The 20,408-nt window shown below is 40.4% G+C and overlaps 1 protein-coding gene across 8 annotated transcripts in view; it reads right to left on the bottom strand.

Moving 5' to 3' along the window:
• Positions 1-3,942: 3,942 nt before the first annotated feature.
• Positions 3,943-20,408, bottom strand: part of LOC135539611 (eukaryotic translation initiation factor 4B-like) — a 56,111-nt gene continuing 39,645 nt past the window's right edge. For 6 of the 8 annotated variants that reach the window (XM_064965597.1, XM_064965594.1, XM_064965596.1 and 3 more), the window contains 2 exons: positions 11,168-11,240; positions 3,943-9,945 (listed from right to left, as the gene is read on the bottom strand). In XM_064965597.1, the coding sequence (XP_064821669.1) occupies positions 9,865-9,945; positions 11,168-11,240 (154 nt within the window). In that variant the 3' untranslated portion in view covers positions 3,943-9,864. The remainder of the gene's footprint in view (positions 9,946-11,167; positions 11,241-20,408) is intronic. The other 2 variants (XM_064965599.1, XM_064965598.1) reach the window with 1 other exon arrangement.

Raw genomic sequence — 20,408 nt, forward strand, 5'->3', positions numbered from 1 at the left:
ATCACACTATGCTGTAGTGTCTGGGCTAGAATCTATCGTAGTTGACTTTGACAAGCACAAGGGTTGTATTAAAAATGATTTAAAAAATGTCACATTTATTACAGACACAATCACAAATTCATCAATGCACAAATATAAACAGTAAAAATAGTCTCTGTCCCAAATAGAAAAGTATCAGTGTGTGTTCAATTTGTAGGCCTACTATCCGGGTAGTGTGTGTGTGTGTGTGTGTGTGTGTGCAGGTTGGAGTGCTTATCTGTATCCAAGATGGATCCAATGAAGTGCACACTCAAAGTGCTGGGTTGAAGAAGCAAATACAGTGATGCAGCCTGCATGCGCCAGTCGAGTCAAATGGGTCATTAGTGGTTAGCTCGCCATTCTTCTTTGAAATCACTGAATCACCTTCGTTCTGGTCTTAGAATCAACCAATAAAAACATTAAAATCTGCAGAGAGCACAGGATCTCAGTCAGAATCTCATAGTGGTAAAACTTCTCAATTCAATACAAACATTACAATGACTGCCATAAAAACTGGTAGCAACAGTATTGTACAAATGTCATCAGGTAAATGGTAAAGTAAAGAGCTTAGCACAACATATTTACATACAATAGCATCTCCATTTAAAAATATATATTTTTCAAAATTCACAACAGGAATAATAGCATCTCTAATTTAAACACCATTTCAATAAAATTAGCTTAGTTCCATGAGCGAGAAAAAAATGACAACACATTCTAGAATGATCACTCAAGAGCTAGCCCCATCAGCAATACAAGTAGCTAGACATAATTAACACTTCATATGAGCTAAAAACTACACTTTCTCATTTACATATTTAACTCCAATTGGTTTTTAGTTACAAAACTCAAAATGAACATGACAGTAATATAATTATTCTACAAAACTCTGCTAAAGACATGCTAGTGCAATGGCTTTTCTCAGTTAGCATGTTAGTAGAAAACAAGTTAAGTAACTCACCGGAGTACATGATTTTGACAATATTAATACATCTTCAAACTGTTCTTGATAAGCACACAGGGTCTTGAAACAAAACTAACTTGAAAAGTAATATCACTCAAAACACTATAGAATTCAGTTTTCGCTCTGGTTAACTCGATGGTATATCACTCTTGCTAGCTTATGATGGCATCTGACTGGCGCGGTTTCTCACTCACCACCTGATTGAGCATTCTATGATCATCTACAATACTATAACGCCCCCTAGGGGAATTACAATATTTTGACTAAAGAAAAACCCAAATTTAACACCAGTGTAAAATGTGGGTTACAACACAGTAAAACTTTTGTGTGGACAAACAATTATTATTACTACTATGTTCAAATTAGTTTATTGATAAAAGTTGGAAAAAAGGTGTTCATGCATTGATAAGCACACCAAAGATGGCATTAACGATAAGTAATAAAATAGAGACGGTACATCTAAACGCCTATTTCACACCATAGCCTGCTTTATTAGCAATATAACTTTTCCTTTATTTTTTTTCCCGGCACAAATGAAAAAAAAAATGTGGCACTGACTTGCCCATTGATTGATGTTTCAGCATTGTATACAGTGAGGGAAAAAAGTATTTGATCCCCTGCTGATTTTGTACGTTTGCCCACTGACAAAGAAATGATCAGTCTATAATTTTAATGGCAGGTTTATTTGAACAGTGAGAGACAGAATAACAAAAAAATCCAGACAAACACATCAAAAATGTTATAAATTGATTTGCATATTAATGAGGTAAATATGTAGTTGACCCCCTCTCGATCAGAAAGATTTCTGGCTCCCAGGTGTCTTTTATACAGACAACGAGCTGAGATTAGGAGCACACTTTTAAAAGGGAGTGCTCCTAATCTCAGTTTGTTACCGGTCCACAGAAGCAATCAATCAGATTCCAAACTCTCCACCATGGCCAAGACCAAAGAGCTCTCCAAGGATGTCAGGGACAAGATTGTAGACCTACACAAGGCTGGAATGGGCTACAAGACCATCGTCAAGCAGCTTTGTGAGAAGGTGACAACAGTTGGTGCGATTATTCGCAAATGGAAGAAACACAAAAGAACTGTCAATCTCCCTCGGCCTGGGGCTCCATGCAAGATCTCACCTCGTGGAGTTGCAATGATCATGAGAACGGTGACAAATCTGCCCAGAACTACACAGGAGGATCTTGTCAATGATCTCAAGGCAGCTGGGACCATACTCACCAAGAAAACAATTGGTAACACATTACGCCGTGAAGGGCTGAAATCCTGCAGTGCCTGCAAGGTCCCCCTGCTCAAGAAAGCACGTATACATGCCCGTCTGAAGTTTACCAATGAACATCTGAATGATTCAGAGGACAACTGGGTGAAAGTGTTGTGGTCAGATGAGACCAAAATGGAGCTATTTGGCATCAACTAAACTCGCCGTGTTTGGAGGAGGAATGCTGCAAATGACCTCAAGAACACCATCCCCACCGTCAAACATGGAGGTGGAAACATTATGCTTTGGGGGTGTTTTTCTGCTAAGGGGACAGGACAACTTCACCACATCAAAGGGACGATGGACGGGGCCATGTACCGTCAAATCTTGGGTGAGAATCTCCTTCCCTCAGCCAAGGCATTGAAAATGGGTCGTGGATGGGTATTCCAGCATGACAATGACCCAAAACACACGGCCAAGACAACAAAGGAGTGGATCAAGAAGAAGCACATTAAGGTCCCGGAGTGGCCGAGCCAGTCTCCAGACCTTAATCTCATAGAAAATCTGTAGGAGCTGAAGGTTTAAGTTGCCAAACGTCAGCCTCGAAACCTTAATGACTTGGAGGAGTGGGACAAAATCCCTCCTGAGATGTGAGCAAACCAGGTGGCCAACTACAAGAAACGTCTGACCTCTGATTGCCAACAAGGGTTTTGCCACCAAGTACTAAGTAATGTTTTGCAGAGGTGTCAAATACTTATTTCCCTCATTAAAATGCAAATCAATTTAGAACATTTTTGACATGCGTTTTTCGGGATTTTTGTGTTGTTATTCTGTCTCACTGTTCAAATAAACCTACCATTAAAATTATAGACGGATCATTTCTTTGTCAGTGGGCAAACGTACAAAATCAGCAGGGGATCAAATACTTTCCCCCCTCACTGTAAATGAAGAGTTCAGTGTTCGTCTAGCCACGTGCGACATATGTATGCGCAGTTATTCACCGTCTTCCTACGGATGAAGACTGAGCTGGAACGTGAAGCTAACTGAAGCTGGTAAACTTCAGAAAACCCTGAGTCGATCAAGCAGTCTTTATAATAAAGGATGCCCCACAGAAATGTTAAATGTTCTGGTTAATATATTATTTTAAAAGCTAAATAGATGTGTTTTTCGTTTGTTGAATCAATGTGACAATTTCAAACTTACAAAAAAAATAACTTGTCAAAATATTTAGGCAAGTTAGCTGTCCAAATTAGTCTTGCTTTGTTTTATACAAACACAGTGAAACAATGGTTTGAGAAATATTTCGAACAATTCCCTACATTCTGCATGACAATTACCTGTTCTACATAATTTATATCGTTTTAACTGTGGCACAATGCAAACTATGACATTGTTTATTGTTGATTAATGACAATGGTGTACCGCAGTTTCGCGGCCCACCACAAGGTTCGAGCAAAGCGCCACCCAACCGCTCAAAATTATAAATAAGTCTATCAACAAATGTTGTGCCATGGGGCAGTTTTAAAGCTAATATCATGCTATGTAACACGTTTTGCCATGAACCAGAGAAAATTTGCCGTTTTAGAGTTCATGGATACATTGATAGACAAGCTCAACTTTTCCCCCCACTAATATTCGTCTTAAAATTTACATTTGAACTATATATTTTGATAGACCAAAGTATCCCCAATCACACAGTGTAAAGGAAAAATCTAATGAATTTGTTATCCATAAAAAGCATTTCATTTTAAACTGTTGTTGAACAATTGTAAAAAGGCCTTTGTTTAATTCTAACATTTAGTTATTCAAATATGTAATACAAATCTCCAAACATACTATTTTGTTCTATAACACACTCCAGGGCTAATTTATTTAGCATTTTGGCATGTTTTTCTAGATTTAGAACATTAAACATTTATAAAGCAAACAATCCATCAGCACAGCAAATACTTAAATTGTTTAAGAGTTTGTTGCAGAACAGGGATTAAAATACTTTTTCAGAATAAAAAGATTTTAAGGGGGTTAGAGTTCAGTGACGGAGTTGACAGACATTTTTGCCTCAAAAAACAAGTTAAATACAAACATTTGTAAAACATGAATTTGAATATCCCCAATAAAAAAAAACATTCCCAGATCTTTCAGCACTCTGACAGAGTTCATGTTTTACAGAGTTGACCATTTGAATTTTTCTTCATTCAAGTTGTATACACAGAAGCAATGTTGTTTTTCCCACAGTTATTTTTACGACTCTAAAACCTAATTAAATAGAATATGAATTTTGGTTAAAATATTACATCTTGGGGCCGCCTTTGCAAGGCAGTGGAAAACCTGCTTTTTGTGGTTCTGTGTTTGAAAGGGGGGGGGGGGGTGTACAGAGATTACATGCAACCTATGAGAGTTGAGTAGATTTTTACTCCTGAATTTATTTAGGCTTGCCATAAAAGTGTTGATTTCTTAATTTGATGTATTTGTAATACAATTACAGACATTATGGGGTTGCGTGTAGGCCAATTAATATCCATGATTACCTGTTTTTCGAATTTGACACTTTTTGGAGAGCTTCAAATTGGGATCCTTTGCTCAGTACAAGGGCATTTCCAGGCATACAGTGCTTTTGGAAAGTATTCAGACTTTCACTTTTTCCACATTTTTAAGACTTATTCTAGAATGGATTAAAATATTGTTTTTCCTCAATCTACAAACAATACACCATAATGACAAATCAAAAACAGGGGTTTAGAAATGTTTGCAAAAGTATTAAATAAAAAACAGTAATACATCATTTACATAAGTAGTCAGACCCTTTGCTATGAGACTCTGAAATTGAGTTTAGATGCATCCTGTTTCCATTGATCATCCTTGATGTTTCTACAACTTCATTGGAGTCCACCTTGGGTAAGTTGAATTGATTGGACATGATTTGGAAAGGCACACACGTCTATATAAAAAAGGTCACACAGTTGACAGTGCATCTCAGAGCAAAAACCAAGCCATGAGGTCAAAGGAAATGTCCATAGAGCTCCGAGACAGGATTGTGTTGTGGCACAGATCTGGGGAAGGGTACCAAAACATTTCTGCAGCCTTGAAGGTCTCCAAAAACACAGTGACCTCCATCATTCTTAACTGGAAGAAGTTTGGAACCACCAAGACTCTTCATAGAGCTGGCCGCCTGTCCAAACTGAGCAAATCAGGAGAAGGGCCCTGGTCAGGGAGGTGACCAAGAACCCAATGGTCACTGACAGAGCTCCAGAGTTCCTCTGTGTAGAGGGGAGAACCTTCCATTAGTACAACCATCTCTGCAACACTACACCAAATCAGGCCTTTATGGTAGAGTGGTCAGACGGAAGTCATTCCTCAGGAAAAGGCCCATTACAGCCCACTTGGAGTTTGCCAAACGGCACCTAAAGACTCTCAGACCATGAGAAACAAGATTCTTTGGTCTGTTGAAACAAAGATTAGACTCTTTGGCTTGAATGCCAAGCGTCACATCTGGAGGAAACCTGGCACAATCCCTATGGTGAAGCGTGGTTGTGGCAGCATCATGCTGTGGGGATGTTTTTCAGCAGCAGACAGACTAGTCAGGATTAACAGAAAGATGTACAGAGAGATCCTTGATGAAAACCTGCTCTAGAGTGCTCAAGACCTCAGACTGGGGCAAAGGTTCACCTTCCAACAGGAACGACCCTAAGCACACAGCCAAGACAATGCAGGAGTGGCTTAAGGACAAGTCTCTGCATGCCCTTAAGTGCCCCAGCCAGAGCCCTGGCTTGAACCCGATCAAACATCTCTGGAGAGACCTGAAAATAGCTGTGCAGCAACGCTCCCAATCCAACCTGACAGAGCTTGAGAGGATCTTTAGAGAATGGGAGAAACTCCCCAAATACAGGTGTGGTAAGCTTGTAGTGTCATACCCAAGAAGACTCGTGGGTGTAATCGCTGCCAAAAGGTGCTTCAACAAAAGTACCGAGTAAAGGGTCTGAATTATACAACCATTTTTTGATTTGTCATTATGTGGTAGTGTGTAGATTGATTTTGGGGGAAAACCACTTATCAATTTTAGAATAAGGCTGTAACGTAGTCTAGGGGTCTGAATACTTTCTGAATGCACTGTAGACCCAAAAATAGAATTATTATTATTATTGAAAATATTTTAGAAAATTCCAAAAACAAAATTTCCCTGAAAGTAAAAGTTAATCTCAAAAAACACAACTATATAAAACGTTTCCCTGCCAGACAAGGATTGTCCCGACTATCAAGAATCCCGAGCTAGTTTCCTGCTAGAAAATGTTGCAGTTTTAAAGCTAATTTCATGTAATAAAAAAACCAAACACCCCCAATGTACATGTCAACACAATTAAGTATTGAGTATTTAAGTATTTTAAGTATCCACCAGATGTACTGTAAATACATGACCACATATGTACTGTCATGCACAGGCCCAATTAATCAATCACTTCAAAATGAGAAAATGTCATCTCAGAGTAATCCTTAAATCCTGTCTTGAGCAACAGCTGGACGAAATGTGTTTAACTTGGCTTTTAATTGATGTCATTATTGCATCACTGTGTTGAAAAACAAACATCTGCACTGTGATAGGGGATAACGGTGACGAGATTTAGTTCGGTTTAGTGAGTCATTGTTGCCGTTGGCTGCCAAATTCTGTCAGGATTAAGACCCACCTAAAGATCCCTGTTGAATAAGTGATGTGCAAGCATCTTCACAGCTTTGAGTTACATGGAAACTTATCAAAATATGATAGAAATATTCATTTATCTGATTAAATTGGGAATTTAAATCAGTTTATATGAAAACCTTCACACCACATCAACTCTGGTATAAGCAAAAGCTCAAATAACATTTTCAGCCAATTTATTATTCCAAGTAGTTAAGTTAAAAAGGCTCAAAGATTGCAAGTTAAGGTTTCCATTACACTGCGAAGACAATAATTCATTGTCATTCCTCATGGACAGTCAGTATGGGCCTTTTCCCAAAGGGATTAAACAAGTATTCTCCCCAAAGCCTATGCATACAACCTCAGAAATAAAAACCCCTTTATGAATAAGAATTATAAAAGCTACTTCTCAAAAACACTACCATGGAAACACCTTCCCAATACATCAACAGATCAGTAGCATTGCATGCTAGCTAAAGTTAGCTATGCTACACTTGTAGTAGCATCCTTGGACATCACATTTCCCCATAGCAATGCTAGATTTTCATTGGGGGGGAGGGGGGCGCTTTTTTGCGGGGGACACCAGGTTATTGGCCGGGTGGGCGGAGTTCGCACTCGTTTTGGAATTTAGGAGCCCAGTGGCAAACGCCGAACACCCCACTCCAAACAGACGGGTCAAAAACAAATTGCAGGTGGTGGAGAACTTGATAATTGATCAACAATGAGGAAAATGAGGTGTCATGGTGCCATCTGAAAAACTATTATTCATATTTTGATCAGTCTGAATTTTTCCTGTCACGCTTTACTTAGTGATGACATCCACAGCTCCCAGGCTCTACAGTACTCAAATACAACAGCAAACTCCTCCTTTGCCGCTTTCGTGGTTCACCATGAGCTAGCTGTGCAAAACAGGCACACCCATTGAGAACCATGTCATCGTTAGTGTTGGCTGGACCAATAAGGGTACTCTGACAATATATACAGTGCATTTGGAAAGTACTCAGAGCTAGATTTTTCCCCCACATTGTTAAATTAGTTTATTCTAAAATGTATCAAATTGCCCCCCCCCCCTCTCAATCTACACATACCCCATAATGACAAGGAAAAGAGTTTTAGAAATGTTTGCAAATTTATTACAAATAAAAAACAAATATTCAATTGAAATAAGTATTTTTATCTTTTCCCAGTACTTTGTTGAAGCACCTTTGGCAGCGATTACAGCCTCAAGTCTTCTTGGATATACATTTACATTTAAGTCATTTAGCAGACGCTCTTATCCAGATATGACGCTACAAGCTTGGCACACCTTTATTTGGGGAGCTTCTCCCGTTCTTCTATGCAGATCTTCTCAAGCGCTGTCAGGTCGGATGGGGAGCCTTACTGCACAGCTATTTTCAGGTCTCTCCAGAGATGTTCGATCGGGTTCAAGTCCATGCTCTGGCTGTGCTTCTCAAGGACATTGAGACTTGTCCTGAAGCCACTCCTGCGTTGTCTTGGCTGTGTGCTTGAGAGTCGTTGTTCTGTTGGAAGGTGAACCTTCGCCCCAGTCTGATGTCCTGAGCGCTCTGGAGCAGGTTTTCATCAAAGATCTCTGTACTTTGCTCCATTCATCTTTCCCTCATACTTCACTAGCCTCACAGTCCCTACCGCTGAAAAACATCCCCACAGCCACCACGCTTCACCGTAGGGATGGTGCCAGGTTTCCCCCAGACGTAACACTTGGCATTCAGGCAAAACAGTTCAACCTTGGTTTCATCAGACCAGAGAAACTTGTTTTTAGGTGCCTTTTGCCAAACTCCAAGAAGGCTGTCATGTGCCTTTTATTGAGTGGCTTTTGGCTGGCCACTAACATAAAGGCCTGATTGGTAGAGTGCTGCAGAGATGGTTGGCCTCATGGAAGGTTCTCCCATCTCCACAGAGGAACTCTGGAGCTCTGTCAAGAATGACCATCAGGTTCTTGGTCACCTCTCTGGCAAAAGCTACTCCATTTGGCCAGGTAGCCTGCTCTATGAAGTCTTGGTGATGCCAAATGTCTTCCATTTAAGAATGACAGAGGCCAGTGTTCTTGGGGACCATCAATGCTGCAGATATTTTTTGGTACCCTTCCCCAGATCTGTTCCTTGAAACAATCCTGTCTGAGCTCTATGGACAATTCCTTTGACCTCATGGCTTGGTTTTTGTTCTGACATGCACTGTCCACTGTGGGACCTTTACATAGACAGGTGTGCGCCTTTCCAAATCATGTCCAATCATTATAATTTTTCCACAGGTGAACTCTAAATCAAGTTGTATAAACATCAAGGATGATAAATGGAACCAGGATTCACATGAGCTCAATTTCAAGTCTCACAGCAAAGGGTCTGAATACTTATGTAAATAAGGAATGGTTTTTATTTTTAATAAATACTAATATGCAAATATTGCTAAAAACCTGTTTTTGAATTGTCATTGTGGGCCAGTGTAGATAGCTGAGGACTTGTTATTAAATCCATTTTAGAATAAGGCTGCAACGTAACAAAATGTGGAAAAAGTGAAGGGGTCTGAATACTTTCCGAAGGCACTGTACCTTTATTCTATTCTGTCAGTTAAATAAATACTGGCTTTTTTATTGCACATAAGGTCAGGTAGGTCAGGTGGAAAGTCAGGATCCAGTAACAAACTTCTTCCTATTCCGCTGGGGAGAGGGATGGAACCCAACGAATACCATAAACATAAGCAAATCATTTTTACACCACTTTATTTATTTATTACAATTAATTAAATTCTCTTTTCTTGAGTGTCGACTACTCCCCTTACCTTTTCCATTTAAAACAAGTCCAGTATGTGACTACTCTTTTTAGAAACTGAAAAGTCCTGAAGAGAGGGGTAGGGAAGGGGTCTGGGATGGGTTTTGAGTAAAGAAGGAAGAAGTGATGACTTTCCCAGGTGCCTCTACTCCAGGTGAGGAGATGTTCATATTTGATGTGATATTCTGGATTTCCTCTTCTTTCTCCCCTTCTGGTTTTATTCCACACCATTCTCTGCGTCATCTCCTTGCTCTCTGTCCATTAGCAGAACAGCGTATTTACTGGCTGAGCAGAATTTCTGAAACAAAAAACAAAATAGAGCAGGAGAGATCCTAACATTGCTCACTTGGTCCCACTTTACAATAAAAGTTCTAAATACTTATGCATTTACATGGTACAGTGCAACTACGGGTAACGGATATAACAGTTGTCGTAACATGCTGACCACACCGCTCACGTCGCAAAATAAATTTAAAAACATACATGCTATTCAATTATTGCACCCACTGCTCGCGAGTGCCAACAAGCGTCTGTGTTGCTAAATTGGAAGTCAGTTCTATTTGTGACGCTGAACGCTGTGCAAGCCCTGCCTCTCCCATCTCCTCATTGGTTTATAGAAGCAGATACCCACCTGCCATCTCCTCATTGGTTATACCCACATGGGTGATTGAAAGATGAAGAGTTCAGTCAGTCATGGTAACTATGAAAGTTAGATGCCAATCACAATATTAAGTACAAAGAAGAAAAAGCGTGGGAGGAGAGATGACTAGAAACTATTCTGTTTACCATTTTATGTGTGGATTTATTGTCGGAGTAGAGGACCTTGTGCATTTCAGGTAAAATAAAAACTCAATGTTTATATCCCAGGACAAATTAGCTTGAAACAGTAAGCTAGCTAAATAGGACAAATTAGCTAGCCAAATTGCCATAAATGTTTAATGCTTTTCGACCTGTCCCCAAATTGATGTAATTGCTTCAGAGTTTGTTTTGATATTTCAACCTACGTTTCGTGATTGCATTTGGTGTTGGGGGACAAAATCAATTTGCACACAATGGCGCGCAGACGGTTTGGGTACAGTTTTAGAACTATATCACACTGTGCACCTAAACTGTAATTACACTGTACCTGCCTATGCATTATAAGTATGCATAACTCTTTTGTGTATATATTAGAAAACGTGTCAAAATGTGACCCATGTTTTTCCTGTTATATGACTTTGCAAGTCAAAAAGACAGAAGAACAAAAAAGGAAACTGAGGAAAAAAAATTGACGATGAGGGATACTGAAGGAGCGGTTACACGGGCAGTTTCAGTAGAGGACTGAAGAGGACTGAAGCCAATGTGAAGGGATAAATGCGGTAAATGACTGAAGACTTTCAGTGGAAGATTGATTATTCAGAAACTGAAACTATCCCTGTATCATCAAAACTTTACATGGGAGGTGGGAATTGTGTGTGGGGGTTTGGGGAAAATGCACTATGGGGTGTGTCAAGACCACTTTATGTGGCACCAGAACTCACAAGGGTGGGGGACTCTTCGTATTTCTTTGGCTCTGGTGCAGGTCTTGAGTCTCGGCCTCTTCTTTTAGACTTTCTACAAACAGAATAAAGACCAAGATAAACTTCACTGTCCAGCTAAGTCTTGCGGCAGGTGAGCCTGTGAGTGCACAAACTGGCACTAGCACACTGCTCAACAGTAGGACACCAAATAATTCCAATTGATCCAATATAATCCACTCATAAGTGGATATGCAGGAGAATACTAATAATATTCACCCTCACAATCTCTTGAATAACCTCTAAAGGCTGGCTAACAGTTAACACTCCTTTTGGTGACTTAGACGTATGTCCTCAACATGACACATTGGCCCAAACAAGGCCCAAACAATGGCCCAAACAATCATTCCTGATTTAACTACTCAACTAATAGTCAAGCTCAGGTGTGCCAGTGTGGGGCTAGAACACAAATGTTATAAGTTGGGGATACTGACCAACATCTCTGTGAAAACACCATGAGAACATATTCAATCTTAACCAGTTCCATCCAGTTTAAAGAAGTGTGACAAAAAAAAGTTTCCACTTGTAACGAATGCAAGAAAACACCCACATGAACGCACACCAAGTCACAAACCTCTATTTCAGTGGGATTTTTTTTTCATGAGGAAAACCAAGGCAAAATCAGCCAGTACTATTATCAAAGATATTTTGGATCGCCAAGTTAGGCACCTTGCAAGCAAATACTAGTGAAATATTTCTAATCATATTTATTATGAAACTGGAAACACTTATCTCCCTCACAAGCTTTAAGCACCAACTGTCAGAGCAGCTCACAGATTACTGCACCTGTACATAGCCCACCTATAATTTAGCCCAAACTACCTCTTTCCCTACTGTATTTAATTAATGTATTTATTTTGCTCCTTTGCACCCCATTATTTTTATTTCTTACTTTGCACATTCTTCCACTGCAAATCTACCCATCCAGTGGTTTACTTGCTATATTGTATTTACTTTGCCACCATGGCCTTTTTTTTGCCTTTACCTCCCTTATCTCACCTCATTTGCTCACATCGTATATAGACTTGTTTATACTGTATTATTGACTGTATGTTTGTTTTACTCCATGTGTAACTCTGTGTCGTTGTATGTGTCAAACTGCTTTGCTTTATCTTGGCCAGGTCGCAATTGTAAATGAGAACTTGTTCTCAACTTGCCTACCTGGTTAAATAAAGGTTGCAAGAATGCTGAGTGTTGCTGGCAAGGTAACAAGTGAGCTAGCTGCTGCCTCCCGAGTGGCGCAATGGTCTAAGCCACTGCATTGCAGTGCAAGCTGTGCCAGCCACTAGAGATTCTGGATTCGTGTCCAGGCTCTGTCGCAGCCGGCCGCGACCGGGAGACCCATGGAGCGGAGCACAATTGGGCCAGAGTCGTCCGGGTTAGGCCGACAGGGATGTCCTTGTTCCATCACGCACTAGCGACTCCTGTGGCGGCCCGGGCGCAGTGCACGCTGACAAGGGCGCCAGGTGTACGGTGTTTCCTCCGACACATTGGTGCGGCTGGTTTCCGGGTTAAGTGGGCATTGTGCCAAGAAGCAGTGCGGCTTGGTTTGGTTGTGTTTCGGAGGACGCATGGCTCTCCACCGTCGCCTCTCCCAAGTCCTACCAATTGGATACCACAAAATTGGAGAAAAAAAATGGGATAAAATAAATAATTCTCACTAATTAGTCAAATGCACACAAGGTCCTGGAACAAAACTAGTTTGCTAGGTTGCGATCAGTCAGCATTTTTATGTTTTCTTACATTTAGACTGACGTCGCTAACTACTGTTCTGGAGTGTAAGATGTATACAGTGCATAAAATGCGCTCACAGTTCGTGGAGTCCAACACTGGAATTAGCTATCTAAACAAAGTCTGAAAGTGTGAATTTTACTCCCCAAACCATTCACTACAACCCTTACGCGGTTGTTATTTTATATTAATATTTACATAATATAGTCATGGTAACTTAATGTTCAAAACTTCCAAATGATCATGTTGTGCTTTTGTAGTGAAGGCAAGCTAGCCCTTGCTTCTTGTCTCATGCTGTGCAGTCACCTTTGGGAAAGCCATGAGTCGAGGAATAGGCAGTTGCATCCACATTCTCCTCACTGAGAACAGTATTGGGCCCTGGGGACCTTTGTTTTGAAGGATAAGGGTAGCAATTGCATTTCTTTTAACTTTCTTCTTTCCCAACAACAGTTGACGCACCAACCATAAACCAACCTTTAGAGGTGCCCTGGCTGCAATACCCTGCCTATTCCACTAATGCCACTCGTTTTGGGCTGACCCGTCTTCCTCCCTTCGTCGGTCTCTGTTGGCCCCCTCTCCTCGGCCCCGCCCTGCTCCAGGCCCTGCGGCCCGCCCTCTCCCCCATGGGGGGCCCCGGTCCAGATGCACACCGTCCACTTTATTCTCGTCTGGAAGTGAGAGCCCAAACAATGAGGATTGAGGGAGGGGTGACGGGTGACGGGAACTCCACTTAAGGCTACCACAGAATTCCACACAGCCTACGGCCAAGGTTGCGTACAACTGCATTCCACACAGCCAACAGCCCAGGTTGCTTCAAGATCATTACATTTGCGCAGTTATACAAAACATCTAGTGTCGATTGGGAGGTTCAGTTCAAACTTTTGTAATCTTGAATACAACCTGGGCCTGGGGAACCAATTTTCCTTAATAGCCGCAGGGTCTGCTGTTTTTGCTGAATGACAACCGTCACCTGATTAAGAAACTAGAGCCATTAAATATTTACTGCTCTTAATTTCCCATGAGTTACTGTCATATTCATGACAAAATCTGTCAACAGCTTGATAACACCAGGGGTGTGTACACAAGGAACAAACAAGAGAGAACACGTTTTATGGAAAAGAGTGTTATTTCTACTGGATTCAGATCCTTTGGTGCCCTTTAAATACTACCCTGGAAAAGTAGCAGACACTGCACCCGTACAGGACCAAGCGTTCCCCACTTTGCGTTACAACAGGGCTGCCCAGTTTTGTTCCTGCCGTCTCCTCTTTCCTGGGTTTTGTTTCAACTGACAATTCAGTATTCAAAGTTACTTCCGTTGTCCCATCTCATCATCCACATTAATTTGAAATTATTGTGTGTGAGTGAAGTACTGGTGGGCGAGCTTCCACATTGCTTGTCGTCAAACCTCCAGACCAGCTAGCCAATGAAACAAGACAAGAGAACCAACAGGAGAGATTATCGAGGACCAGAATTGGGCAGTGCTACTCTTCAATTCATTTCAGTCAAGACGTGGCCTCCTCGTCCAAATCCACCCAATCGCTCCCATATCCTCTGCTTTAGCTAATCATTAAACACTAGAAGGGTAGAAGAGCTAGAAGGGGAAACAATCACCAATTTATACGGAACAAAAAAATAAAACGCAACATGTAAAGTATTTCATGAGCTGAAATAAGATCCCAGACATGTTCAATACGCACAAAAAGCTTATTGCGCTCAAATTTTGTGAACACATTTATTTACATCCCTGTTAGTGAGCATTTCTCTATTGCCAAGATAATCCATCGACCTGACAGGTGTGGCATATTTACATTTACATTTAAGTCATTTAGCAGACGCTCTTATCCAGAGCGACTTACACATATCAAGAAACTGATTAAACCGCATGGCTGCTAGCCTAGTGGTTGGAGCGTTGGACTAGTCAGCGAAAGGTTGCAAGATCGAATCCCCGAGCTGACAAGGTACAAATCTGTCGTTCTGCCCCTGAACAAGGCAGTTAACTTCTTGGTGACAGGGGGGCAGTATTGAGTAGCTTGGATGAATAAGGTGCCCAGAGTAAACTGTTTTCTATTCTGTCCCAGATTCTAATATATGCATATGATTAGTAGTATTGGATAGAAAACACTGAAGTTTCTAAAACTGTTTGAATGATGTCTGAGTATAACAGAACTCACATGGCAGGCAAAAACCTGAGACAAATCCAACCAGGAAGTGGGAAATCTGAGGTTTGTAGTTTCATTTAAGTGATTGCCTATCCAATATGCTGTGTCTATGGGGCCAGATTGCACTTCCCAAGGCTTCCAGCAGATGTCAACCGTCTTTAGAAAGTTGTTTGAGTCTTCTATTGTGGAAGGGTGTCGAATAAGAGCTCTTTCAACAAGTGGACCTTGGCTGAGGCCAATCAGTTGTTTACTGAGCGGTCACGCGGGCGCACCGTTTCTTCCATTTCCTCTGTAATGAATACGCTATTGTCCGGTTGGAATATTATTGAAGATTTATTATAAAAAGACCCGAAGGGTTGATTGTAAACATCGTTTGACAGGTTTCTACAAACTGTAATGGAACTCGACTCCTCGTCTGGATTTTGCGCTCGCGCATTGTGCCTTTGGAATAGTGAACTAAACGTGAACAAAACTGTGTAATTTGGAAATAAATATGGACGTAATTGCACATTTCTTGTGGAAGTCCTGGGAGTGCATTCCGACGAAGATCAGCAAAGGGAAGTGAAGATTTATAATGCTATTTATGACTTTTGTTGACTCCACAATTTGGCGGATAACTGTATGGCTTGCTTTTGTGGCTGAACACTCTTCTCAGATTATTGAATATTGTGCTTTTGCCATAAAGCTTTTTTGAAATCTGACACAGCAGTTGCATTAAGAACAAGTTTATCTTTAATTCTATGTAAAACATGTATCTTTCATCAAAGTTTATGATGAGTATTTCTGTTATTTGCAATTTCTCCGGATGTTTTGGAGGCATTTCTGAACATGGCACCAATGTAAACTGAGGTTTTTGGATATAAATATGAACTTGATTGAACAAAACATACATGTATTGTGTAACATTGAGTCCTGGGAGTGTCATCTGATGAAGATCGTCAAAGGTTAGTGATTCATTTTATCTATATTTCTGCTTTTTGTGACACCTCTCTTTGGTTGGAAAATGGCTGAATGCTTTCTGTGACTAGTTGCAGACCTAACATAATAATATGTTCTGCTTTCGCCAAAAAGCCTTGTTCAAATCGGACACTGTGGTTGGATTAACAAGAAGTGTATCTTTAAAATGGTGTAAAATACTTGTGTGGTTGAGGAATTTTAGTTATGAGATTTGTTTTGAATTTGGCGCCCTGCAATTTCACTGGCTGTTGGTGAGGTGGGACACTAGCGTCCCGAATGATCCCAGAGGAGGTTAAATCCACTGTTCCTAGGCCGTCATTGAAAATAGGAATTTGTGACTTGCCTAGTTAAATAAAGGTAAATATATATATACACCTTTATTTAACCTGTTGGAACTCTAGAGGCGCAATTTCATTTTTGGATGAAAAACGTTCCCGTTTTAAACAAGATATTTTGTCACAAAAAGATGCTCGACTATGCATATAATTGCTACTGTTCGAAAGAAAACACTGACGTGTCCAGAAATACAAAGATCTTCTCTGTGCGTGCCCTTTAACGTGAGCTTCAGGCAAAACCAAGATGAGATGGCATCCAGGAAATGACAAGGATTTTTGAGGCTCCGTTTGTCATGATCTCCTTATATGGCTGTGAACGCAAGAGGAATGAGTCTGCCCTTTCTGTCGTTTCCCCAAGGTGTCTGCAGCATTGTGACGTATTTGTAGGCAGATCATTGGAAGATTGACCATAAGAGACCACATTTACCACGTGTCCGCCCGGTGTCCTGCGCCGAAATTGGTGTGCAAAAGTCACCTGCCAGTATTTTTCCAAACAATACAGAGAGTAAAGCAAGCTTCCACGAACTGCATGTCAATGAAGAGATATGTGAAAAAACACCTTGAGGACTGATTCCAAACAACGTTTGCCATGTTTCGGTCGATATTATGTAGTTAATCCGGAAAAAGTTTTACGTTGTAGGTGACTGCATTTTCGGTTCGTTTCAGTAGCCAGGCGCAATGTAGAAAACGGAACGATTTCTCCTACACACAGACGCTTTCAGGAAACACTGCGCATTTGGTGTGTAACTGAGAGTCTCCTCATTGAAAACATCAGAAGCTCTTCAAAGGTAAATGATTTTATTTATTTGGTTATCTGGTTTTTGTGAAAATGTTGCGTGCTACATGTTATTCAAAATGCATTGCTAGCTTTGCATACTCTTACACAAATTAGTCAATTTCTATGGTTCAAAAGCATATTTTGAAAATCTGAGATGACAGTGTTGTTAAGAAAAGGCTAAGCTTGAGAGCAGATGCATTATTTTCATTTTATTTGCGATTTTCAGAAATCGTTAACGTTACATTATGCTAATGAGCTTCAGGCTATAACTGTATACAGGGTTTTTTCATAGCCAAACGTGAACAAAACGGAGCGATTTGTCCTACACAAATAATATTTTTTTGAAAAACTGCACATTTGCTATGTAACTGAGAGTCTCCTCATTGAAAACATCCGAAGCTCTTCAAAGTTAATGATTTTATTTATTTGGTTATCTGGCTTTTGTGAAAATGTTGCGTGCTACATGCTACACAAAATGCTATGCTAGCTTTGCATACTCTTACACAAATTAGTCAATTTCTATGGTTCAAAAGCATATTTTGAAAATCTGAGATGACAGTGTTGTTAAGAAAAGGCTAAGCTTGAGAGCAAACGCATTATTTTAATTTTATTTGCGATTTTCAGAAATCGTTAACATTGCGTTATGCTAATGAGCCTGAGGCTTTAGTCACGATCCCGGATCCGGGATGGGGAGTTTCATGAGGTTAACTAGGCAAGTCACAAATTCCTATTTTCAATGACGGCCTATGAATGAATGAATGCATACATGAATGAATGCATACATGCATACCACACATATACACATATATATATATATATAATTACACAGGTGCTCCTTGTGTTAGGGACAATAAAATACCACTAAAATGTACTGTCATGCTGACTGCAGGAATGTCCACCAGAGCTGTTACCAGAGAATTGAATGTTGCTTATGGTAGATATATTCTCTTCCATTTGCAAGAATTTGTCAGTACGTCCAACCGGCCTCAACCACGCCAGCCCAAGACTTCCACATGCGGCTTCTTTCACCTGAGGGATCGTCTGAGGAGAGGGATTTTGATTTGAAATATTACGTTCCCCATTAGCCGAAGCCAATGGCGACAGCTAGTCTTACTGGGGTCTGAAGGGAATGTTGCTGAGGAGTATTTCTGTCTGTAATAAAGCCATTTTGTGGCTGGGTCTGGCTCCCAAGTAGTTGACTTAAGTGGGTGTGCCTCTGCACCTACCCAGTCATATGTTCCTTATATGAACTGTAACTCAGAGAAAAAGGTGCAATTGTTGCATGGTGCGTTTATATTTTTGTTCAGTATATTTTAGAATTGGAACGTGATCAGGGCTCGACATTAACGCTTGTCCCGGACAAGGGTTAAAACTATTTCTTGACAAGAAGAATATAGATTTAAGTTGTCCAAATGGACAATTAAAGAAAATCAAACAATTACCCAGATCAGAAATGGATCATCAGAGGCCAACATTGGAATAAAACTAAAATCTATTGTTATGTATATAAATAAAAAAGCCTACACATCAGAGTGTAGGTGATATGCATATTGGCTACTTTAATGAGACTTAACATAACTATAGGAACGTTTGACAAATATAATATAGGACAATTAAAATTAATGTCTAAAGGCTTGATTCTGTCAACATTGCCATTTACTACATTGTTACAGCCTTATTCTAAAATGGATTAAAGTTTTTTTCCCCCTCATCACTACACACAATAACCCATAATGACAAAGCATAAACAGGTTTTTAGAAACATTTGCAAACGTTTGCTTTGGCAGCAATTAAAGCCTCAAGTCTTCTTGGGTATGATGCTACAAGCTTGGCACAACTGAATTTGGGGAGTTTCTCCCATTCTCCTCTGCAGATCCTCTCAAGCGCTGTCAGGTTAGATGGGGAGCATTGCTGCACACATTTTCTCAGGTCTCTCCAGAGATGTTCGATCGGTCTTCAAGTCCGGGCTATGGCTGGGCCACTCAAGGTCATTGAGACTTGTCCCCAAGCCACTCCTGCGTTGTCTTGGCTTTGTGCTTAGGATGGTTGTCCTGTTGGAAGGTGAATATTTGCCCCAGTCTGAGGTCCTGAGCGCTCTGGAGCAGGTTTTCATCAAGGATCTCTGTACTTTGCTCAGTTCATCTTTCCCTCAATCCTGACGAGTCTCCCAGTCCCTGCCGCTGAAAAACACACAAAATGATGCTGCCACCATTATGCTTCACCGTAGGGATGGTGCCAGGTTTCCAGACGTGATGTTTGGCATTCGGGCCAAAGAGTTCAATCTTTGTTTCATCAGACCAGAGAATCTTGTTTCTCATAGTCAGATTCCATCAGGAAAACTCTAAGCGGGCTGTCATGTGCTTTTTACTGAGGAATGGCCTCCATCTGGCCACTCTACTATAAAGGCCTGATTGGTTGTCCTTCTGGAAGGTTCTCCCATCTCCACAGAGGAACTCTGGAGTGTGCCCCGATTGCTAAGCTTAGCCAGGCGGCCAGCTCTAGGAAGTCTTGATGCTTCCAAACTTCTTTGGAAGTTTGTCTGAACTCTACGGACAATTCCCTTGACCTTATAGCTTGGTTTTTGCTGACAGGCAATGCTTATGTTAATAAGGTGTTTCCTATTTTTAATACATTTGCAAAAATGTTTACACCTCTTTTCACTACATCATTATTGAGTGTTGTGTAGATGGAGGAAAAACATGTATTCAATCCATTTTAGAATAAGACTGATATAAAATGTGGAAAAAGTGAAGGGGTCTGAATACTTTCCGAATGCACCGTATAACGCACATTTCTATGAGAATTTTGTTGGATCACCAAAAATGTTATATATTCCAGCTTTATGTTTTTTTAAACCTGGAGGTTTATGTAATTTTTATTAAGCATGTCTTAGCTTGGTTCAATCAAAGTAGCCTAGCCTAAGCAAAACAACCACAGAAATATTGAGGGAATTATTTTAACACTTAATATGACATTGTAACGAGCATTTTTCTCATGTTCTATCAGTTTTCAAAAAAATAAATCAACATTTATTTGTCCAGCAGCCAAAAGGCATAATCCTAAACTGTGTTTGAATACTCATACTAACCGCGATAACCGTACTATTTGTGATGTGAATTGAGTATATAGTATGCTTATTGGTCATAGTGTGGATATAGTTAGTATGCCAAAAGTTCCCAGATGTCGTACAAAATTTCCCCGAAAAATGAATTATACATGTAGTGGACACTATTTCCGAGCTTTTA

Source organism: Oncorhynchus masou, chromosome 5 (genome assembly GCF_036934945.1).
Source record: "Oncorhynchus masou masou isolate Uvic2021 chromosome 5, UVic_Omas_1.1, whole genome shotgun sequence".
Lineage (NCBI taxonomy): Eukaryota > Metazoa > Chordata > Actinopteri > Salmoniformes > Salmonidae > Oncorhynchus > Oncorhynchus masou.